The sequence below is a fragment of the Petaurus breviceps genome, unplaced genomic scaffold (genome assembly GCF_028583685.1).
Source record: "Petaurus breviceps papuanus isolate PSGF00001 unplaced genomic scaffold, PetGlider_PUasm1.0 90825, whole genome shotgun sequence".
Classification (NCBI taxonomy): Eukaryota; Metazoa; Chordata; class Mammalia; order Diprotodontia; family Petauridae; genus Petaurus; species Petaurus breviceps.
Window position 1 is genome coordinate 10,204,308 of NW_027187353.1, and position 18,419 is coordinate 10,222,726.

The following is an 18,419-nucleotide window of genomic DNA, read 5'->3' on the forward strand; positions in this document are numbered from 1 at the left end:
GGAAGGGGCAGAGTCGGAGGTTGGGAAAGGAATTTTACAATACAAATTGCAGTTACAATTTCACAGACAGGTTTCACAAATTAACCTAGACCCCAGGTACCCCATCAGAATCACACAGTCCTACCCAGTTCAGCCCAAACCTTTTTTTCAAACCACCCAAATAATGATTACAGTCATGAGGACCAGTAATATTTTCATATCTAAAAAGTAAACAATTTGACCTCATTGAGTCCATTATAATTGATCTTTTATGCGGATCTCATATGTTGAATTTTCCATTAAGTTCTGCTCTTTGTGTCACAAATATCTGAAAGTCTTTCCAATTTATTTAATGTCCATTTTTTTTCCAGTCAGGATTATATTTAACTTTGTTGGGTAAGTTACCCTTGACCATAACCCCAGCTCTTTTGCTCTACAAAAATATAATGTTCCAAGACCTACGCTTCTTTAACATAGTAGCTGCTAGGTCTTATCTGAACCTGATTATAGCTCTTCGATATTTAAATTGTTTTGTTGTTGTTGTTACTGTAATAGTAATGAAATTTAAAGATCCTCCTGTATTGGCTTGGTTTTTGGTTTGATTGTGTTAAAACCCAGAGCTTGTGAATCCCACTTGTGGGATGGACTTGTTGACGAGAAAAGAGAGTGCTGAACTGGGGGAGCTGGTGATGTAAATTTAGAGAGGCAGAAGAACTTTTTGGAGGCAGAGAGAGACTGAGAGGATTGCTGAGGGCCACTTTGAATTGCCCAGGACTTTTGAGAGCTGCCACCCAGAGCTGCCAAGGACTGAGGAGACATGGCTGTTATGCTGGTACTTTGTCTGTTTTGATGTTGTTTTGCCAGTTCTGTCCACTGGTGAAGGACAGTGCTGTTGTTGCAGAGGTGTTGGAACCTTGCTGTTGGTTCAGAAACCCTAAAGAAGGATTTTCTTGTTGTATGTTTACAGAAATCCTGGAAGAGGGTTTTGCTAATGTTTTCAGGGGTCCTAGGACTGTTCTGCAGACAGAGAATGAATTAATGAAGAGACTGGCAATATATCTTGTGGCCTTGCTAAGCTTTGTCTCCCCAGGCTTAATGGGAATGTAAATTTAAAGATCTTCCCTGCCCCTAGGCTAAAATGCACCTGGAGCCTGGGGTGGGAGGCTTGTTTTTCAATAGATACTTTTTGATTGGCCAGTGGGTCCAAAAGGTTGTTACATTCTCTGAGGCAGGAGAAGGCTATATAAGCCCTGATGTGTAGCTTTGTTTTGGGGCTCACTTTGAGAAGTGTTCTGTGATTTGATATGGATTCTGGGAAGCCATTGTCCAGAGCCCCCCAGCTTTGAAACCCAGATGTTGAAACCCAGATGTTGATTGGGTATGGATGTAATGGTTGGACAGTTTGAAATCTGTCTACTTGATCTGTTACTGTCTTGATAATTCTGTCTGTGTATTCTGAAGTTTGGGGTGCTGATCTCTTTCCCCTGAACTAGGTAAATGATATATATTTGACTGATTAAAGTAAGCTTGTAAACCCATTTTGAGTTGCTTTCCTTTATCAAAGCAGATCCAAGAACCTGTGTTGGCAGCAAACCCTGAGGAAGCTTGGGGTGCTTGCTGCTACACCAGGAACAAAGATTGCTGAGAACTTGCCTCAGGTCAAGATGAAGAAAAGACCTCCATTTGGGTATTAAAGTGCCCTTGTAACTCTGTTGTTGATTCAATTGTGATCCAAGGGTGGGGAACTTTTGACTTTTTTTGTGCTCTGTGATTAAACAAATGAATGTACTTTACTTATGATTGGGAACTAATCTCCATTTGAGAAGAGGGGCTTTGTGATGGACTAAATGAATGTACAGCCTAGGGGTGGAGTAGTATTTAGAAGAGGGACTTTGTGATTGATTAAATAAATCTAATGTCCAGGGGTGGGGTAGTACTTGGAGATTAATGAATTACACTTAGTAAATGCTGTATTTTGAATGATGTCATATTTTGATCTTCTCTGCTATTAATTTTTCACTGAATAAAATGGAAAGCACCTATGCAGGTATTTTGAACCTTGGGAAGTTGCCTTTGCTTGGCATTAGTTACTTGCAATATTTTTTCCTTAACCTGGGAGCTTTGAAACTTGACTGTGCTGTTTCTATAAGTTTTCTTCCTGGGATCTCTCTCAAGTGGTGATTGGTGAATATTTTTTTCTATTTTTGCTTTACCTTCTTATTCTAGAATTTAAGGGCAGTTTTAAAAAAAAATAATTTCTTGTAATATGTAGTTTATTGATTCTGAAGAGTTGACCTGGAGGTATTTGCATTTCACTCAGGCTAAACTTGCACCTGGAGGTTTGCCATTTCCTTCTCCAACTCATTTTCCAGATGAGGAAACTGAAGCAAACAGGGTGAATTTGAATTGGCTTGCCAGGGTAACACAGCTAATAATTGTCTGTGGCCACATTTGAACTCATGAAGATGAATCTTCCTTACTCCAAGCCCAGCAATCTATCCACTGGGCCATCTAGCTGATCCTATCCTTGGTTTTTCTTAAATTGTAAGAGACCTTTCTAAGTTCTTTGAATATTTTTGTCTAAGAGGCATAGCAGTACACTGGTCTACCATCAGTCTCATTTTCCACATATGACTGTCCATTATGTGCCCCAAACTAAACTCATAATCTCTTTCCCCAAATCCATCTCTCCATATTGCAGAGCTTCCATATTTTTTTTGAGGACACCACCCAGTTTTGCTACCTTGGACTCATCTTCAACTCCTCATTCTCCCTCGGTAGTCATTAAATGATAAGTTTTTCAAAGTCTTGTCAGTTCTACCCCTATATCTCTGGCATCTGCCCTCTTCTCTCTCCTCACACCACTACCATCTCTCAACTGGACTGTGGCACTAGCCTCATTGGTCTCTCTGCCACAGATCTCTCCATTGAGCTGCCAAAGGGATATTCCTCAAGCACAGGTCTGGAGGGGTCCTTCCTCTACTTAGTAACCTACAGACTCCTTCCTCTCTTTTCCATTGAAAGCCTTTCAAAATCTACCTTTCAGGCCTTATTTATTATTCCCCTTCATCTGCACTATAGACTAGACAAGCTGGTCTTCATGTTGTTACACACACACACACACACACACACACACAGCATTCTCTTACACAAGTGGCAGGAGTTTTTAACCTTTATTTTTTCATGGGTCCTTTCTCAGAATTATGTGTTTTTTTTAAATGCCTAAAATACAAAGGATGATAAAAGAAACCAATTATGTTGAAATACAGTTGTCAAAAAGAAGTTTTTTAAATTCATGAACCCCAGGTCTGGAATCCCTGCTATAGATTCTCTGCTTCCAGAGCCCATCTCTTCCTTTAAGATACAGCTAAGGCACCATATTCTGTAGAAAAGCCTTTCCTGATCTCCCCAGCTGCTACTGCCTTCAGTCCCAAATTACGTTGTATTTATTAAATTTGTATTTGTACTCTATGTTTTTATTGTCTCCACCTTATTCATTTGGAGTAGAGATCAGTTTCATTCTTTGTGATTTATATTCCCCAGTTCCTAACCCTAACCCTAAATTTTCCCATAGTTTAGACATCTCTCTTTGGTCTCATTGACTCAGCTTTTAAAAAATTATTTATGTTAAAATTAAATTTTATTTTTGTCAGTTAATGAGCATTTTTTTTTTAAAGCAATCGGGGTTAAGTAACTTGCTCAAGGTTACAGGGCCAGTTATTTCTGGATATGGTGCTGAGTATCTGAGCCCGGATTTGATCCAGGTCATCCCGACACTGGAGCTGGTGCTCTTACTCACTGAGCCACCTGGCAGCCTCTAAGCAATTGGGGTTAAGTAACTTGCTCAAGGTTACACGGCCAGGTGTTTCTGGGTGGGTGCTAAGTGTCTGAGCCCGGGATTCGATCTCAAGGTCTTCTCAACACTGGAGCCAGTGCTCTTACTCGCTGTGCTACCTGGCCGCCCCATGAGCATTTTTTTTTCTCTTTTCCTTTCCCTTCTATTGCTTGGAAGAAAAGAAGAAAAAAAAAACCCTTGAAATGAATATGCATAGTCAAGCAAAACAGCTTTTCCTGTTGGTCATGATCCATGTGTATTGGCCAGTTTTGACCAGTATCAGGATTTTTTTGTTTTTGTTTATTTATCTGTAGACCATTTCAGCCATGCAAACATATCACTAAAATAGCAATTCACTCTGGGATGGAGTAGGGGAAGTAGTGACAGATGGATTGTTTATTATTCATTGTGAGAGTGGATAAAGGGGAGTATTGCTCTGGCCTGCTTTATCTCAGCTGTTTTGTTCTTCAGAACATAGAGGCCACATGATATAGTGAATAGTGGGGGGACTTGGAATCAGGCCAGCCTGGCACTGGGTAGCTGTGCAACCATGAGCAGGTTTCCTTGTCTAGGAAATGGGAATAATCTCTATACTCCCTGTCTCATAAGATTGTTATGAGGAATGTAAAACTTTAAATACCATTTGAAGGCCAATTATTCTTCATGAGAATCAATCAGTAAACATTTATTAAGCAGCTACTATGTGCCAGGCATTGTTAGCAGATCCAAAAAAATAGAAGACAGCCCCTGCCCTCAGGGAACTTACATTCCAGTGCCACTTAGCTGCTTCAGTCTTTATTCCCAGAGGTCCAGCAGAGGAAATGGTCAGGGAGAAAAGGGGTAGGGATGGGACCTTGAACTCATTGAACAGTATCTCTCTAGATCTCCCTGGCCCCCTTGCTTTAGGCATCCATTCTTCTCTGACAGAAGGTAAGAGAATGGGATCCTAGGGAGTCGTGGCTAGTTAACTATATAGGGATCACAAAGCCGTAGCTGATGAGTTTGTAGGTATATATGAAGCCAGAGTAACTGACTTCCCCAAATGCTTCCTCCCTTTTTTCTATTAAGTTTTCTTTTCTGTTAACAATTTATTTTATCTCCTTCCCACCTCCTTTAAGAAAAGGGGGGGGAACCCTTGTAACAAATATGCATAGTAAAGTGAAACAAATTTCAACATTGGCAATGTCCACAAATGCATGTCTTCATCTGAACCATGGGTCCATCCACTCTTAACTTTTCATCCTATGCTAACAAAAGACAACCTTGTCATCAGAAAGTAAGAATGCCTCGAAATTCTGTTTTGCATCAGGCGATGCTCGTTGTTGTAGGTTTAGGAGCCCCGTGGGCTACTTTGGGTTTTTTCCTGAGTGGAATTTTCCTATGTGTTCTCTTATTGTAGGTGGTGACTTTAAATACATCATTACAGAGAAGAAAGGGAAGACGAATAATGTGGGACTGGTCCAGCTGAACCGGCCAAAGACCCTCAATGCACTTTGTCAGCCTCTGATAGATGAGCTCAACCAGGCCCTGGTGACATTTCAGGAGGATCCATCTATAGGAGCCATAGTCCTGACGGGCTCAGAAAAGGCATTTGCAGGTGGGTCGAATTGAATGGAAGCTGATTAAACAACCTGGCAAAGTTTAGCTAGACACAAGGACAACTTACGGACATATGGATGGCTTTATCAATTGAACTGACATTACTCAACATATGTATTCTTTGATAAAGCATAGTTTTGTGTCCTCTCAATGGCACCTTGTAAAATATTAGAGTGATATCTATAAAATAGAAACTGATAGCAGATTAAAAATTTGAATTCAGTAATATGTTTCTTTCAGGGAATGCCATAAAAATGTAGATGCACACAAACTTAAAATAAAGGTCAGGAGTAGAATTTATTATGTAAAGGAGCAGGGATAGTAATCATCTCATACAGTTAAAGCTAAAATCAGATTTAATCAAAAGAGAAAAATTGGAAACTTTATTGTCAGCTATATTAATTAATAGTTTTAGACCATATAAAATAACTAGACAATATTAAAAAAAAATATGAGCGTATACCTGCCAAAACAGACACAGGAACTATATGAATATAAACAGAAGATACTTTTTATACAGACAAAGCTAGATCTAAATAATTAAAGTAATATTTTTTTCTGTATGAGTAGGTAAAACTAACAGTTTTTTTTTTTAAATGCAGTTTTACTTAACTAATCCACTTATGTAATGCCATCTCCATTAAATGGCTAAAACATCTTACTGAGTCAGAAAAAATTATAAAAGTTCATTTGGAAGAACAGAGGGTTAAGAATTTCAAGGAAATCAGGGGTAAAAGATTTGAAGGAACTAGATTCAGTACTATCAGACCTAAAACTATATATATAAGGTAAGAACAGTGTTAAAGTGTAAAATGGATAATTTTGATTATTTTAAATTAAAATTTTCCTGTAGAAATAAAACCAAGAATAGAGGGAATGGAGAAAATTGGGGAAAAACCCTCTCATAATCTCCCAGATAGAAAGTGATTGGGTCAGAATATTGTTGTGGTGTAGGAAATGAAGAACTGGTGCATTTAGAAAAATATGGAAAGACTTGGATGTATGAAGGAAAATGTAATCAACCTTCAGAGAAAGAAATTACATGTGAAAATAAGCATAATATGGTATATACACTTGAGTGTTTTTATGTTTATGGATATCTATATATGTATGTATATGCGTTGTATATATACATAACGTGTATGTGTATACATGTACATGTATGTGTGTGTATATATATATGTGTATAGATCTATCTATCTATCTATCTATCTATATATATATATATATATATATATCTCCACACTTAATTGTAGCCCTTTGGGGAGATGAGGAAGGGGGAAAAATAAAGTCAGAGGTGGACAACAGAGGACAAAAGAAAACATACAAGGAAGCAAAGAAAAGATAGACAGCTCTGAACACAGTGTGTAGTATTTATTATGTAGATTTTCTTGAAATGGACATTTATTGTTTTATATTGAATCTTCATTCTTCTGTGTACATGGCAGTGTTTTTTTTTTCTCTTCTTAATTTGTATTTAAGTTTAAAATAAATTTAAAAACTTAAAAAATATGTTACAGTAAAACACTCTTTGGGGGCAACCATACCTACAATGATGTGGGAGCAAATGGGATACTTGCTAGCAAGCAGCTGTTTTTCAATCTGTGTAGTAAGAACTGGGAAATGGCACTTTTATTAACCCCATGACCAAATCACTGGACTTCCCTAAGACTTAGTTTCCTCATCTGTAAAATGGCCTCTAAGGTTCCTTTCAACTCCAGATCTATGTTTCAGTCCTCCCCACCCCACACACAGCTACCTGTGATTTCATTGGTGTAGGGCGCTCTACGAAGTACTTCTTCCATCATTGTGGGTCCATACCTTCTTTGCAGCTTATGGTCATAGAGTTTTTTGGAGCATTGAGACATTAAGTGACTTTCCTACATGGTCAGTATTGGTTAGAGTTAGGACTTGAAGCCAGGCTTTCCTGACTCCAAGGCTGACCTTCTGTTCCCTATACCATGATGCCTTGAAAAATTAATATTCAACTCCACTTTTATATTCATATGAATGTTCCTGTAATCATTTGATTTAAACCACAGCATACCTAATTTAGCCCCCACAAAGATTAGATTAAAGTCTATTCTTTTGAAATTTTTAAGTGATAAGGGATGTGGTCTCTTCACTGTGACAGTTAATTCTCTATAAGTTTTTCTCTCCCTGTAGCTGGAGCAGACATCAAGGAGATGTGTGATAAGACTTTCCAGTTTTGCTACTCGGGGCAGTTATTAAAGAACTGGGACAACATCTTCCACCTCAAGAAACCAATCATAGCCGCTGTTAACGGTTATGCAGTGAGTGTTGATGTGCTTTCTCCCATCAGTTTCCTTCATTTCAAAGGCCTTAGTGATTCAATTCAAACATATTTAAAGCATCAGTCTTGAATTTTCCCACTTGGAACCCTCCACTAGTAGTTGGGGGCCAGCAGGTACTTCTTTTATTTGAGTACTAGAGATACAGGAGTAGCTTCCCTCTTAGGTGCCATAATTTCCTCATGAAAACTAACTTTAAACTTTGGATTCCACTAACTGATAAAAATCAAATCCTATGGAAGCCTTCGGGTTATTTGTTATGGCCCTCTGTGTGAACTTAATCTTTTTTTTATCTAGGAAGTGGACATTGTAATTGCCTTTGTTCTTTATAGTTTCTTTTTATTTTTAACTTAAACCCCAAATAAATGAACATTTTCATATTCAAAGTAGGACAGAAAAAGAGGATTGTATGTGAAAATCTTTATTATGTATAGTCTGTGTTTCTTTTTAAGTATATAATAAATGCAGCACACAGCTTTCAAAACTTCCCTGTTTGTGTTTCCTTCGGACCTTTCTTCTTTTGTCCCCTGTGCATTCTCTTTAAAAAAATGCTTCAGTGACTCTCTTTTCTTTGTTCCTTTTCTTTTTTCTGTCATCTTTTTTTTTTTTGCTAACTCCTTGATGCCTCCCACTTCCTTTATTCTCCAAGTTGGAGGAAGAGAAGAAGAAGGGAATGATGAAGGAAAGGGGAGGGAAGGAAGAAGACAGGGCCTTGTAAAAAAATTTGCATATTCAAGCACAATAAATTCCCCCATTGGCCATGTCTGAAAATATTTGTCTCCTTCTGCACCTTTAGTCCATTGTCTTTATAATGTTTCTGTTACTATATAAATTGTTGTCCTGCCCTATTTACTTCACTGGACATGTGTTTATATAAGTCTTCCTGGAATTGTCTGAAACTATCCCTTTTGTCATTTCTTATAACACAATAATGTTCTACTACATTCACATACCATAATTTCTCCAGCCATTCCCTGATTGATGGGCACTCCTTAGTTTCCATTTCTTTGCTATAACAGAGCAGCTTTTGACATTTTTTACATATAGATCTTTTTCTTCATTCTTTGTTTTCTTTGGCAATATAGATTTAGTAATGGTAATAACTTTGGGGGTATAATTCCAAATTATTTTCTGAAATGACTGGATCAATGGCCTACTCCACCAAAAGTGCATTTTGTACCTATTTTCCTATAGTCCATCCAACAACCTGTTATTTTTACCTTTTTTTCTTACCTGTTTTTTTCTGGCAACTTATAATTCAGCTTATAGCCAGATGTTCATAGGGATCAGTATCTTGAAGAAAAGGACATTTTCTTCATCTATACAATGAAGGGGTTGTGTTGATCAGGGAATGGCTAAACCAGTTATGGTATATGGATATAGTAGAATACTATCCTGTTTCAAGAAGTGATGTCCTAAGGGGATGGTTTCAGAGAAACCTGGGAAGGTTTGTACAGACCAGTGCAGAATGAAATAAACAGAACCAAAGAACCATTGATATGATAACAACATGGTAAAGACAGACTTTGAAAGACTTAAGAATTTAGATCAAAGCAATGACCAGCTACAATTCCAGGCAGCACATGACACATGCTTCCCACCTTTAGAGAGAGAGGTGAACAGATCAGTGCACATTGAAACATATTTTCTTGGACATGACCAGGCAGGAATCTGTTTTGCTTGACTGCATATTTGTTACAAGGGTTTTGGTTTTTGTTGTCAGTAAAGGGTAAGAGAGGTGGCAGGAGGGAGAGAATGTAGATTTTTGTTCATTGAAAAAATTTCATTTAAAAATGGCTGAGCTCAAAGATCCTCTCCCTCAAAAAAAAAATCCAAAAACAAAAATTCCCATAATATAATTAATTTCAAAAAATAAAAGAAAGCACTGGACTAAATGTCCTCTAGCTTTCCTTCTGTGTGCCAGCAGTGTTGTGATAGTATTTTAATTTTAATCAATCTTAAAATTTAATCAGTCTTAAAACTATTTTTTAATACATTAGTATAAAACACTTAGGAATGCTGCAGTTTTCCAGCCCACCCTTTATGGATATACATATTGTTTTTCTTAAGCTTAAGAGCTACTTTGAGGGCTTATGGTCCCCTATGGAGGAGTAGGGATAGTGAGAGAAAAAGTTCAAGGGTAAAGTAATGTGTTAGAAATGCTATCAGTACTCCAAGGACAAATGCTAGGTTTTTGGCTCACCTCATTCCTCTAAGAGATGGGTTTCCTCTCTGTCAGGATCCTCCCTTTTTTGTTTTAAGGGGTTTTAAAACTGACAGATGGAATCATGGTCAGTTTGGTTTCTGCTGTGTGCTAACGGCATTTGGTTTGTTTTTGCAGCTTGGGGGAGGCTGTGAGCTTGCTATGATGTGTGACATCATCTATGCTGGTGAGAATGCTGAATTTGGCCAGCCAGAGATCCTGATAGGGACCATCCCAGGTAATGAGCCCACAGGCTATGACTTAAACTCCTAATTTTGCCATTAGTTATCTTCTCATGGGTGACCATGGTTTGAGGGTTATACCAGCAGGACTCCAAAATCTAGAGGGATCCTTGCATGCCAAGAGAGATAATATTGACCAAGTTCTGGTCACTGTGCATCTGGGCAATTGATCAGAATTGAGGGATGAGATCTCCCTTGGGTGCATCTGATTAAACTGAGTTCAAAAGCTAGGCAAAGCAAACAAGGGAAATTGCATGGGAAATGGACATTTCCAGCCTGTCAGATTCCAGAAGAGTATTCCATGGTCCACGCAGAAGAAAGGGGTGTTAGATATCTTGTTAGAACCGGCTACAATTGGTGATGGATAACAATTATTATTCATTAAATTATTTTACTCCTAACACATACACATTAAGTACTGAGGGGCTGGGAGTTCTGAGTTGGGGATGGGGAGAGTTCGCTGTGGATATGGGCCACTGTTCAAAACTTAACTTTTTTATCTGGTGAGGGGCCTACAGTAGAAATTGTTTGGAAAGCTAATAAGTAAAAAGAAAGGGGAAGAAATGAAGGCAATTAAGCACCAAAGACACTTTTTACTACGACTTGGTTAGGGAGGGCTAGAAGTAGCTAAAAAGACTTAAATAGCTAAGGGAATTCCTGGAATTGAGGTGAACGAATGCCATGCAGTCTTTCTGTTGAGAATTTTTCTACTACCCCCAGTTACTGCCTCTCCACCCCCTATTTATTACCCTTAACTCTCTTATCTGTGCCCTCCTTTATAGAGCCTAGTAGTACCCCTGAAGCTTGCAAATGGGATGTTAGGTATCCTTTTTTTAAGAGACCTAATAATTTTGCCTTTCCTCCTAGGTGCTGGGGGAACTCAGAGACTTACCCGCGTAGTTGGAAAGTCTTTGGCCATGGAGATGGTCCTTACAGGTGATCGAATCTCAGCTCAAGAAGCCAAGCAAGCAGGTACTGGTCCCAGACTTTTATAGCTGCCTCTTCAACCAGTCAGTAAGCATTTCTTAGTGCCTACTATGTGCTAAGCACTGGGGATTTCAGGGAACTCACAATCTAATGGTAGAAACTCACTACAGGGAATTCACTCTCACTCTGCCAAAGCTGGAGGGAAGTTTTGTATCCATTGTTTTCCTTCTGTGTTCAAATAGATTGTTCCTCGAGATTCCTCCCAGAAAGAGGACCATTATTCTTCTTGTCTGCGCTCACAGACCTTGGTCTTACTGGCACTAACAGGTGGCAGAAAGTTGCATGATTGCCCTGTGTGTCTTTTCACCCTGCCCACTTCCAAGAGTGTCTGTACAAAGGGGTTTGACCAAAGGGAATTTGCTCCTCTCTTCCCCTGAATTGTTGCTGCCTGAGGTTTGGTTCAATCCATCCTCAAAAGAAAACTCCCTAAGTCACTGTTGAATTCTCATCCCTGATACCATCCATACAAGGTCTCTGTTGGGAAACTCTTGGCTTAATCTTTATGATGAGGAGAGGAAGAATAGAATGTGTATTTGCTGAGTTGATTTGTTTATTGATTTTGGAAAGATATATATAAGAAACTGGTCTTAAATACTTTGTTGAAGTCTTGAATACTTTCAAATTGTCATTGGTGAAGTAGGAAGAGGGACTAAATAACCTTCAAATATATTTGTTTGGTGTGCTATTTACCTTGATTTTTGCTTTAGGTCTTATCAGCAAAATTTTCCCTGTGGACAAGCTGCTTGAAGAAGCCATCCGGTGTGCAGAAAAAATTGCTAATAATTCTAAAATTGTGACACAGATGGCCAAAGAATCAGTGAATGCAGGTATTGAATTTAACAAAAGGAAATACAGTGGAGGCGTCTGGGGGAGGGACCAAGTTTCCAGGGAATGGTTCTAAATCTGAACGCTAATGGCATTGAATGATAGTGTGGGTAAAAATCTTTTGGATTTTCAAATATTTTAGTTGGCGTTGGGGTGGTCTTCTGCCTGAGCAAGACTGCCTAGCTTATTAACATTTATAACAAAGTGAAAACTCTCCCTTCATAATTTCCATCTAAAGCATATAGCTTTTGCTCAGGCTAAATAGGAGAGCTGAACTTTCTGTGCTTGTTAGAGAATTCAGTTAAGAATAGATGTCCACCCCCTGCTGAAGGTCTATGACCTTGACTGTTTGAGTCCAGTTGTCCCAGAAATAGACCAATGTTCTAGTTCACCCAGGTTTTTGTTTTTCCCCATGATAGGTTATATCATCATAAAACAAAGGATCTGGACTGTACTATTCTAACTTTCTCTAAAAAGAGCCATGTTATATTCACCCTTAACTTTTATTAAAGGGTCAGTAGAAGATGGTTTAAATGGGGTTTGACTTCTCTAAAACCATAAGTGAATATATTATCAATTATTTGGCTCAGTGTGCCCTTATTCAAGCACTCTTGGAATAAATTTCTCCATAAGATTTAGTTCCAGGAAGAAAAGTAAGTCTGTCTCTGCCAAATGATCACTATGCTTTCTGTTGTCAATGAGGAATATATTGAAACTCAATGTGTTCTCTTGTCTTACTTTCCAGAGTCCAAATCAGTGCCCTGTAGAAGTAATGAGCTTTTTTGAGTATCTGGAAACCTCTACTATGAGTTTCTTGAGCGCATCCAGTAGTTCTCTTTATAAGCAGCAGGTGGACTGTAAGAAAGACAAATTTCCCAAGGGCACAGACCCTTCTTGCCTGACTTAGTTTTCATCTCCTTCCTTGTCCCTCCCAGACTCCTGGTATCCATCTTATCATAAGCTTGTGGAACAGAGGTCCTTAACCTTGTTTGATCTCACAAACCCCTTTATAGCTGGCAAAACCTATGGACCCCTTCTGAGAGTAATGCTTTCAAATGCATAAACTATACAGGATTTGATACGGGAGGAGTATTTCCTCTCTGAGTTCTTGTGGTACCTAGTTGTGGCAAATAGATATTTACCACAACTCAAAAATTATGGTGGTAAAAACCTAGGTTTTATCATTATGCTTAAGTATAGGTTTAGGTGGGGCGGCCAGGTAGCACAGCGAATAAGAGCACCGGCTCCAGTGTTGGGATGACCTGGGGATCAAATCTGGGCTCAGATACTCAGCACCACACCCAGAAATAACTGGCCGTGTAACCTTGAGCAAGTTACTTAACCCGGATTGCTTAAAAAAAAAAAAAAGTATAGGTTTAGGCCTTTGAGTAAACTTGAACCACCATGAGGATTCTGACAAGATTTCTTATAATTATAAGTAACAATTACATCATTACAAAAGTATATACATCAGAATGATAGTAAAATCATTCTTTTACATATTGCAATCTTGTACATTCCTTTTAGGCCATCAAAGTGAAAGAGAAGGTAGATCCAATATCCCATACTATCTTCAATGTCATAAAAGTTGTACAACCTTAGTTAAATTAAATCCTATTCTCCTATATCCTTGAAGGAAACAAATTTCATCAAACAGACTGTATAGGTAAATTGAGTCATGGTTACAGATTAAACTACTTATAGAGGGTTCACAATACGCTGATTGAGGAGGAGGATTTACTCATCTTCAGTGAGTCAGAAACAGTTGAGAATCTTCCTCTGGCCTCTTATATAAGGAATACTTAAGGCTCTTAAGTAAATTTTTATGTTCCATGAAACAGCTTTTATTCACATGAAGTTAACATGAAAACAGACTTTTAGTTAATCAAAAATCACAGGAGGAGTGGCCCTGAGTTCTGAATAACAAAAGGGAATCAAAAATGCTCATAAGAGATTGTAAAAACCAACTATATTGGAATACATTGATGAAAGTATTAAAAGTTCCAAGTTCGTAGACACCCTAAAACCCCTTGGGATTCCATAGACTTAAGAATTCTTATTCCAAGAGTATTTGCTTGGTTCTGATACAACCTGAAAAAAATCTTCAAATCCAAACCATCCTTTGGACATATGCCTCAAACAGAGTATGAAGCATGTGCCTAGGAGTAGTTTCTTTTGTACCCTGCTGCTTGCTGGTCACAGAAGAGGATCTTTTTCTGGGTGCAGTTCTTGAAATGGAAGGTTAAGGATTAGAAACCATTGGCCACATGAATCTTTTTTTTGACTGTTGTGGATCAGGCTATATAAGAACAGGACTAGAAGTTGGGAAAGCTCTGGGCCTAATGCCACTAATTGACTTTGGGCTTTACGGCACATCACATATCCTCTGGTCCTATCTCCTCTGCTGTAAAATAAGAGACAAAGAGTACTCTAAAAGCCCTTCCATTACATTTGTTTAACTTCTTTATTATTCTTTATTCAGTTGTTTACGAAAGTTTTTTTCTGATCCAGCAATGGTGAGGGGGAAAGTGGTAATGGGTATGACTTGTGAGACCCTCAGATTCACTAGTTATTAAGGTAAAATGTTTCTTAAGTGTTTCTGAAGGAGCACTGTGGGCTTCCGTTGGGTACTGCAATTTAAAATCAGCTGCAGTGAACCGGTAGCTGCCAAATCCACCTAAGGGCATTAGATTTGAGTCACTGGCACATCCTGGGGACCCAACGGCTTCTGATATTCTGTGGAATCATAAAAGGCTGCAGCTAAACATAGGAGGAATAAGGCTAAACTTCTCAGAGGCCACCCCAGTTTGTTGAGCACTTTGACAAAGAAAGAATCCATAGAGCAACTACATCACACACACACACACACACACAACCTGCATCTTCCACATTCCTCACTTGTAGGATTTGTTTTTCAGCTTTTGAGACGACGTTAGCAGAAGGAATTAGATTGGAGAAGAAACTCTTCTACTCAACCTTTTCCACGGTAAGTGAATAATTTATCCAGTGTTGGCGCCCCTGGTATACCTGAGAAGTCAAGTTCAGGTTAAAGTTTTACTCACATGTGACCTTAACATGAAAACAGGTTATCCTTTTACACGAACAGAAATTTCATGTGTTAACACATTTTGCTGAAATTACATTCATGGTTCAATTTGAAAGATGTATCACTTTATGGTAACTTGATAAGATTGATTATAAATAATGCATTCAAAAAATGATCCATTAGAAAAAAAAGCAGGAGGACCTTATGATGATGTGGGGGCTACTCTGGGTTCTTTAGGGTTGTGCCAGCTGAATGCAAGCATTGGCAGGTCTTAGCAAGCCCAGAAGCCTTCAGGTATGTGCATGGCTGTCATTAGAAAACCATTCTAGCCAACTAAAGTTTCAGTAGGTTCTCCCCCATCAGAAGGCAGATTCTCAGATTCTGATTTTTTAATCAAATGAGATAACACACTATAAAGCTTTCCACCAGTGAAAACTACTCTCATTATTTTTGGCAACGTGTGGAATGAAGGTGCCAAAGCCTTCACTGGAAGAGGGAATGGGTGTACCTGCACTGAAAGATTCTCAGGGTCTTAGAAGTGTATAATTAATTGCCACTTGCCTAGCTGACTCAGCTCTGATTTCCATATTTAGTTGGACATGTTTAACCTGCTTGAAACAGACACAGTGTAATATAAAGAAGTCAAGAGTTAGAAAAGGGTCATTTAGAAGATTATTCTGGGCATTATATAGGAGGATTTGCCATCTTTTTTGACATCTTGCTGTCTTTTTATTACAGTTCCTCTAATGTATTTAAAATATCCTATTTACATACAATTTTTCCCCTGAAATATATGTAATAAATATTGTGTGTGTTGTATAAGATGTTCTGTCGCTTATATTTTTATGTTGAGAAGTGTAACACCTTAAGCTAATAATTTTAGAATATTTGCTGGTAACCAAAGGAAAGAAAACTTTTATGAATTCTCATCCATATTTCTTCATTCCTGGTGAATGCCCACTGTGCTAGAGGTTTTACAGACTTTTCCTAGCATGTGGAAGGATGTGAGTCATGTATTGGTACCTAACCTATAGGAACTGAGATTCAGGGGAACCTGAGTTTGAATTTTGATTGGCTGGCAAGTCCTTTAACCTTCCTGAGCCTTGCTTTAAAGGTAATAATAGCACCAACCTCCCATCCTTGTCATGAGCCTCACCCACTTGTTAAAGGTTAAAGAAACTTCTATTATCATGGAAAGAGCCCTGGATTTGCAAGATGAGGCCCTGGGTTCTTATTCTGCCATGGAAAGAGCCCACGGAAAGAAAGATCTGCAGTCTGAGGCTGTGAATGTCTCTGTCACCACCTCTTATATGACTCGGGACAAGTCATGTAATTTTTCTGGGCCTCAGTGTATGGACACTGGGTCCTTCTCAGCCCCAAACTGTATGATCATATGTTCTCTGACTCTTTCTTGCTCCCTCTAGTGAAGATTCCAGATCTTTTCTTCTAGTCTCCTTTAAATAACAGAATTAGATCAGACAGCTTTTAAGACCCCTTGCAGTTTGAAAAGTGAGCATTTGATCCATTGATTGGCTGTGGCATTTAAAGTATAATATCCTAACAATGTTGATCTATTGGTTTCTCTGTGTTTTTCATAATACTCCATATCAAATGCAGATAGATTCTTAATAAATGTTTATGATTGTGAGATCGGTAGAATGATAGAGATGAATGCCTTGGACTTTGCTTTTGGCAAGCAGCTACCCTTGTTGGGTAGAACAGAGGCTGGGACACCACAGATGGGATTTGTATGGAACGTTGGAGTGAATATGTCTAAGTAGAAATATATAAAGACACAGGAAAAGACTTAATGTCACACTTTCATCGAATTTTTCCACAACAGGAAGAGGTTAAGGACTGTAAGAAGGAAGATTGTATATCAATGCCAATTTTTCCCTTTTCTTTCTCCACAAAAGGATGACCAGAAAGAAGGAATGAGGGCATTTGTGGAGAAGAGGAAGGCCAACTTCAAGGACAGTTGACTCCTGACTTATGCTTAAGAAGTGGAGAAGAGACTTAAATTTTCTTTAGAAGTGACTTTTAAAAAAATAAAAATAAATCATAGCTATTGTACACAGGTAAACTGTAAACGCCACAATGTGCCTCTCTTAAATTGCAGCATTGCTTTGGAAGACTGCGTCCTTTGCTGATTCAGAGAGCTTGTCCTTCTGTACTTTGTTAAATAGAAACCAAGTTCTTGTCTCTAGACACTGAAGTCATTTATTTGCCTTAATGAATCTGTCTCTGCATCATCATTAATTCCAATGCCAAGTGCATCTTACCAATCCAATCTTACTGTCTGGCGTCAAGTCAGAAATCCTTTGATGGAAGCCTTTGGTGTTCTGTATTAAAAGCAACTTCACTTAACATAAGGGACTAAGAGTCTGGAACAGCCTGTTTGTATTCACTGCCCTTTGAATGTAATCGTTTCAATGGGAGAAACATTTCCTTCATGCTTTGGTGCTTATTTAAATTATGTGGATAAGCCACTGATTAAAATGACGTCTTACTCATTATACCTTTTGTGTAAGTAGCTGAGAGTTTAAAAAAAAAATTCATCTTCATGATAGTGTCACAAAACAGGGAGCCATTATGCAAGTATGTGGCATCCTTTTTTAGGGTAATTACTTGTTACTTAGGCTGGCAGTCTCAGTTAACTGGAACATAGTTGAGCACCAGGAAGGGGGCAGAGAATGCTTCTGAACAGCTGAAATGGACACCAGGATGTCTGTTAACAGAAATCCATGCATTTACTTTTAGGAGGCCAATGGCCTCCTTCAGAGCTCGATGATTTTTGGTTTGGATGCAGTTCCAGTAGGCTTGGCAATCCTGCCTCCCAGGCCAAAGTTGCAAATCAGTAATGGGAGTGGACAGCCTGAGGACAACAGCAAGAAGTTATTGCCCATAGCTGCAGAGCAAAGGAGGAGACACAAGAACTAAAAAGTAGCCCCAGCGACCCAAAACCTGGTGTTCTGGGGCAAGTTAGGGAGACAGGAGATATAGTGAAAGTCCTGAATCTGGAGTCAGAAGGATGGAGTTCAGATTGTTCCATCACAGATTTAGACTTGGATGGGTCCTCAGATGTCATCTAGTTCAACTTCCTTATTACAGATGAGGAAACTAAGGCAGAAAAGAGAGTAGAGATTTATTCCCCCAAGGTTACACAGAGCAAATAGCATAGCTGCTGTGTGACCCTGGGCAAGTCACTTAACCCTTGTATGCCTCAGTTTCCTCATCAGTGAAATGATCGTACTAGCACCTGACGTTCAGAGTTGTGAGGATCAAATGAGGTAACTAAAGAGCTTGGCACAGTGCCTGGTACATAGTAGGCATTATAGACATATTAAATATGACTATTACTAAGTAGACTTTCCAGCTTATTCTGCTATAC

At 38.7% G+C, this 18,419-nt stretch overlaps 1 protein-coding gene across 1 annotated transcript in view; it reads left to right on the plus strand.

Annotated features, from left to right (window-relative positions):
• ECHS1 (enoyl-CoA hydratase, short chain 1) overlaps positions 1-17,404 on the plus strand; it is a 30,967-nt gene extending 13,563 nt beyond the window's left edge. The window contains exons 3-9 of the mRNA XM_069071227.1: positions 5,143-5,411; positions 7,580-7,707; positions 10,067-10,166; positions 11,038-11,142; positions 11,865-11,984; positions 14,901-14,968; positions 16,945-17,404. Of these exons, the coding sequence (XP_068927328.1) occupies positions 5,143-5,411; positions 7,580-7,707; positions 10,067-10,166; positions 11,038-11,142; positions 11,865-11,984; positions 14,901-14,968; positions 16,945-17,010 (856 nt within the window). The 3' untranslated portion in view covers positions 17,011-17,404. The remainder of the gene's footprint in view (positions 1-5,142; positions 5,412-7,579; positions 7,708-10,066; positions 10,167-11,037; positions 11,143-11,864; positions 11,985-14,900; positions 14,969-16,944) is intronic.
• Positions 17,405-18,419: the final 1,015 nt, after the last annotated feature.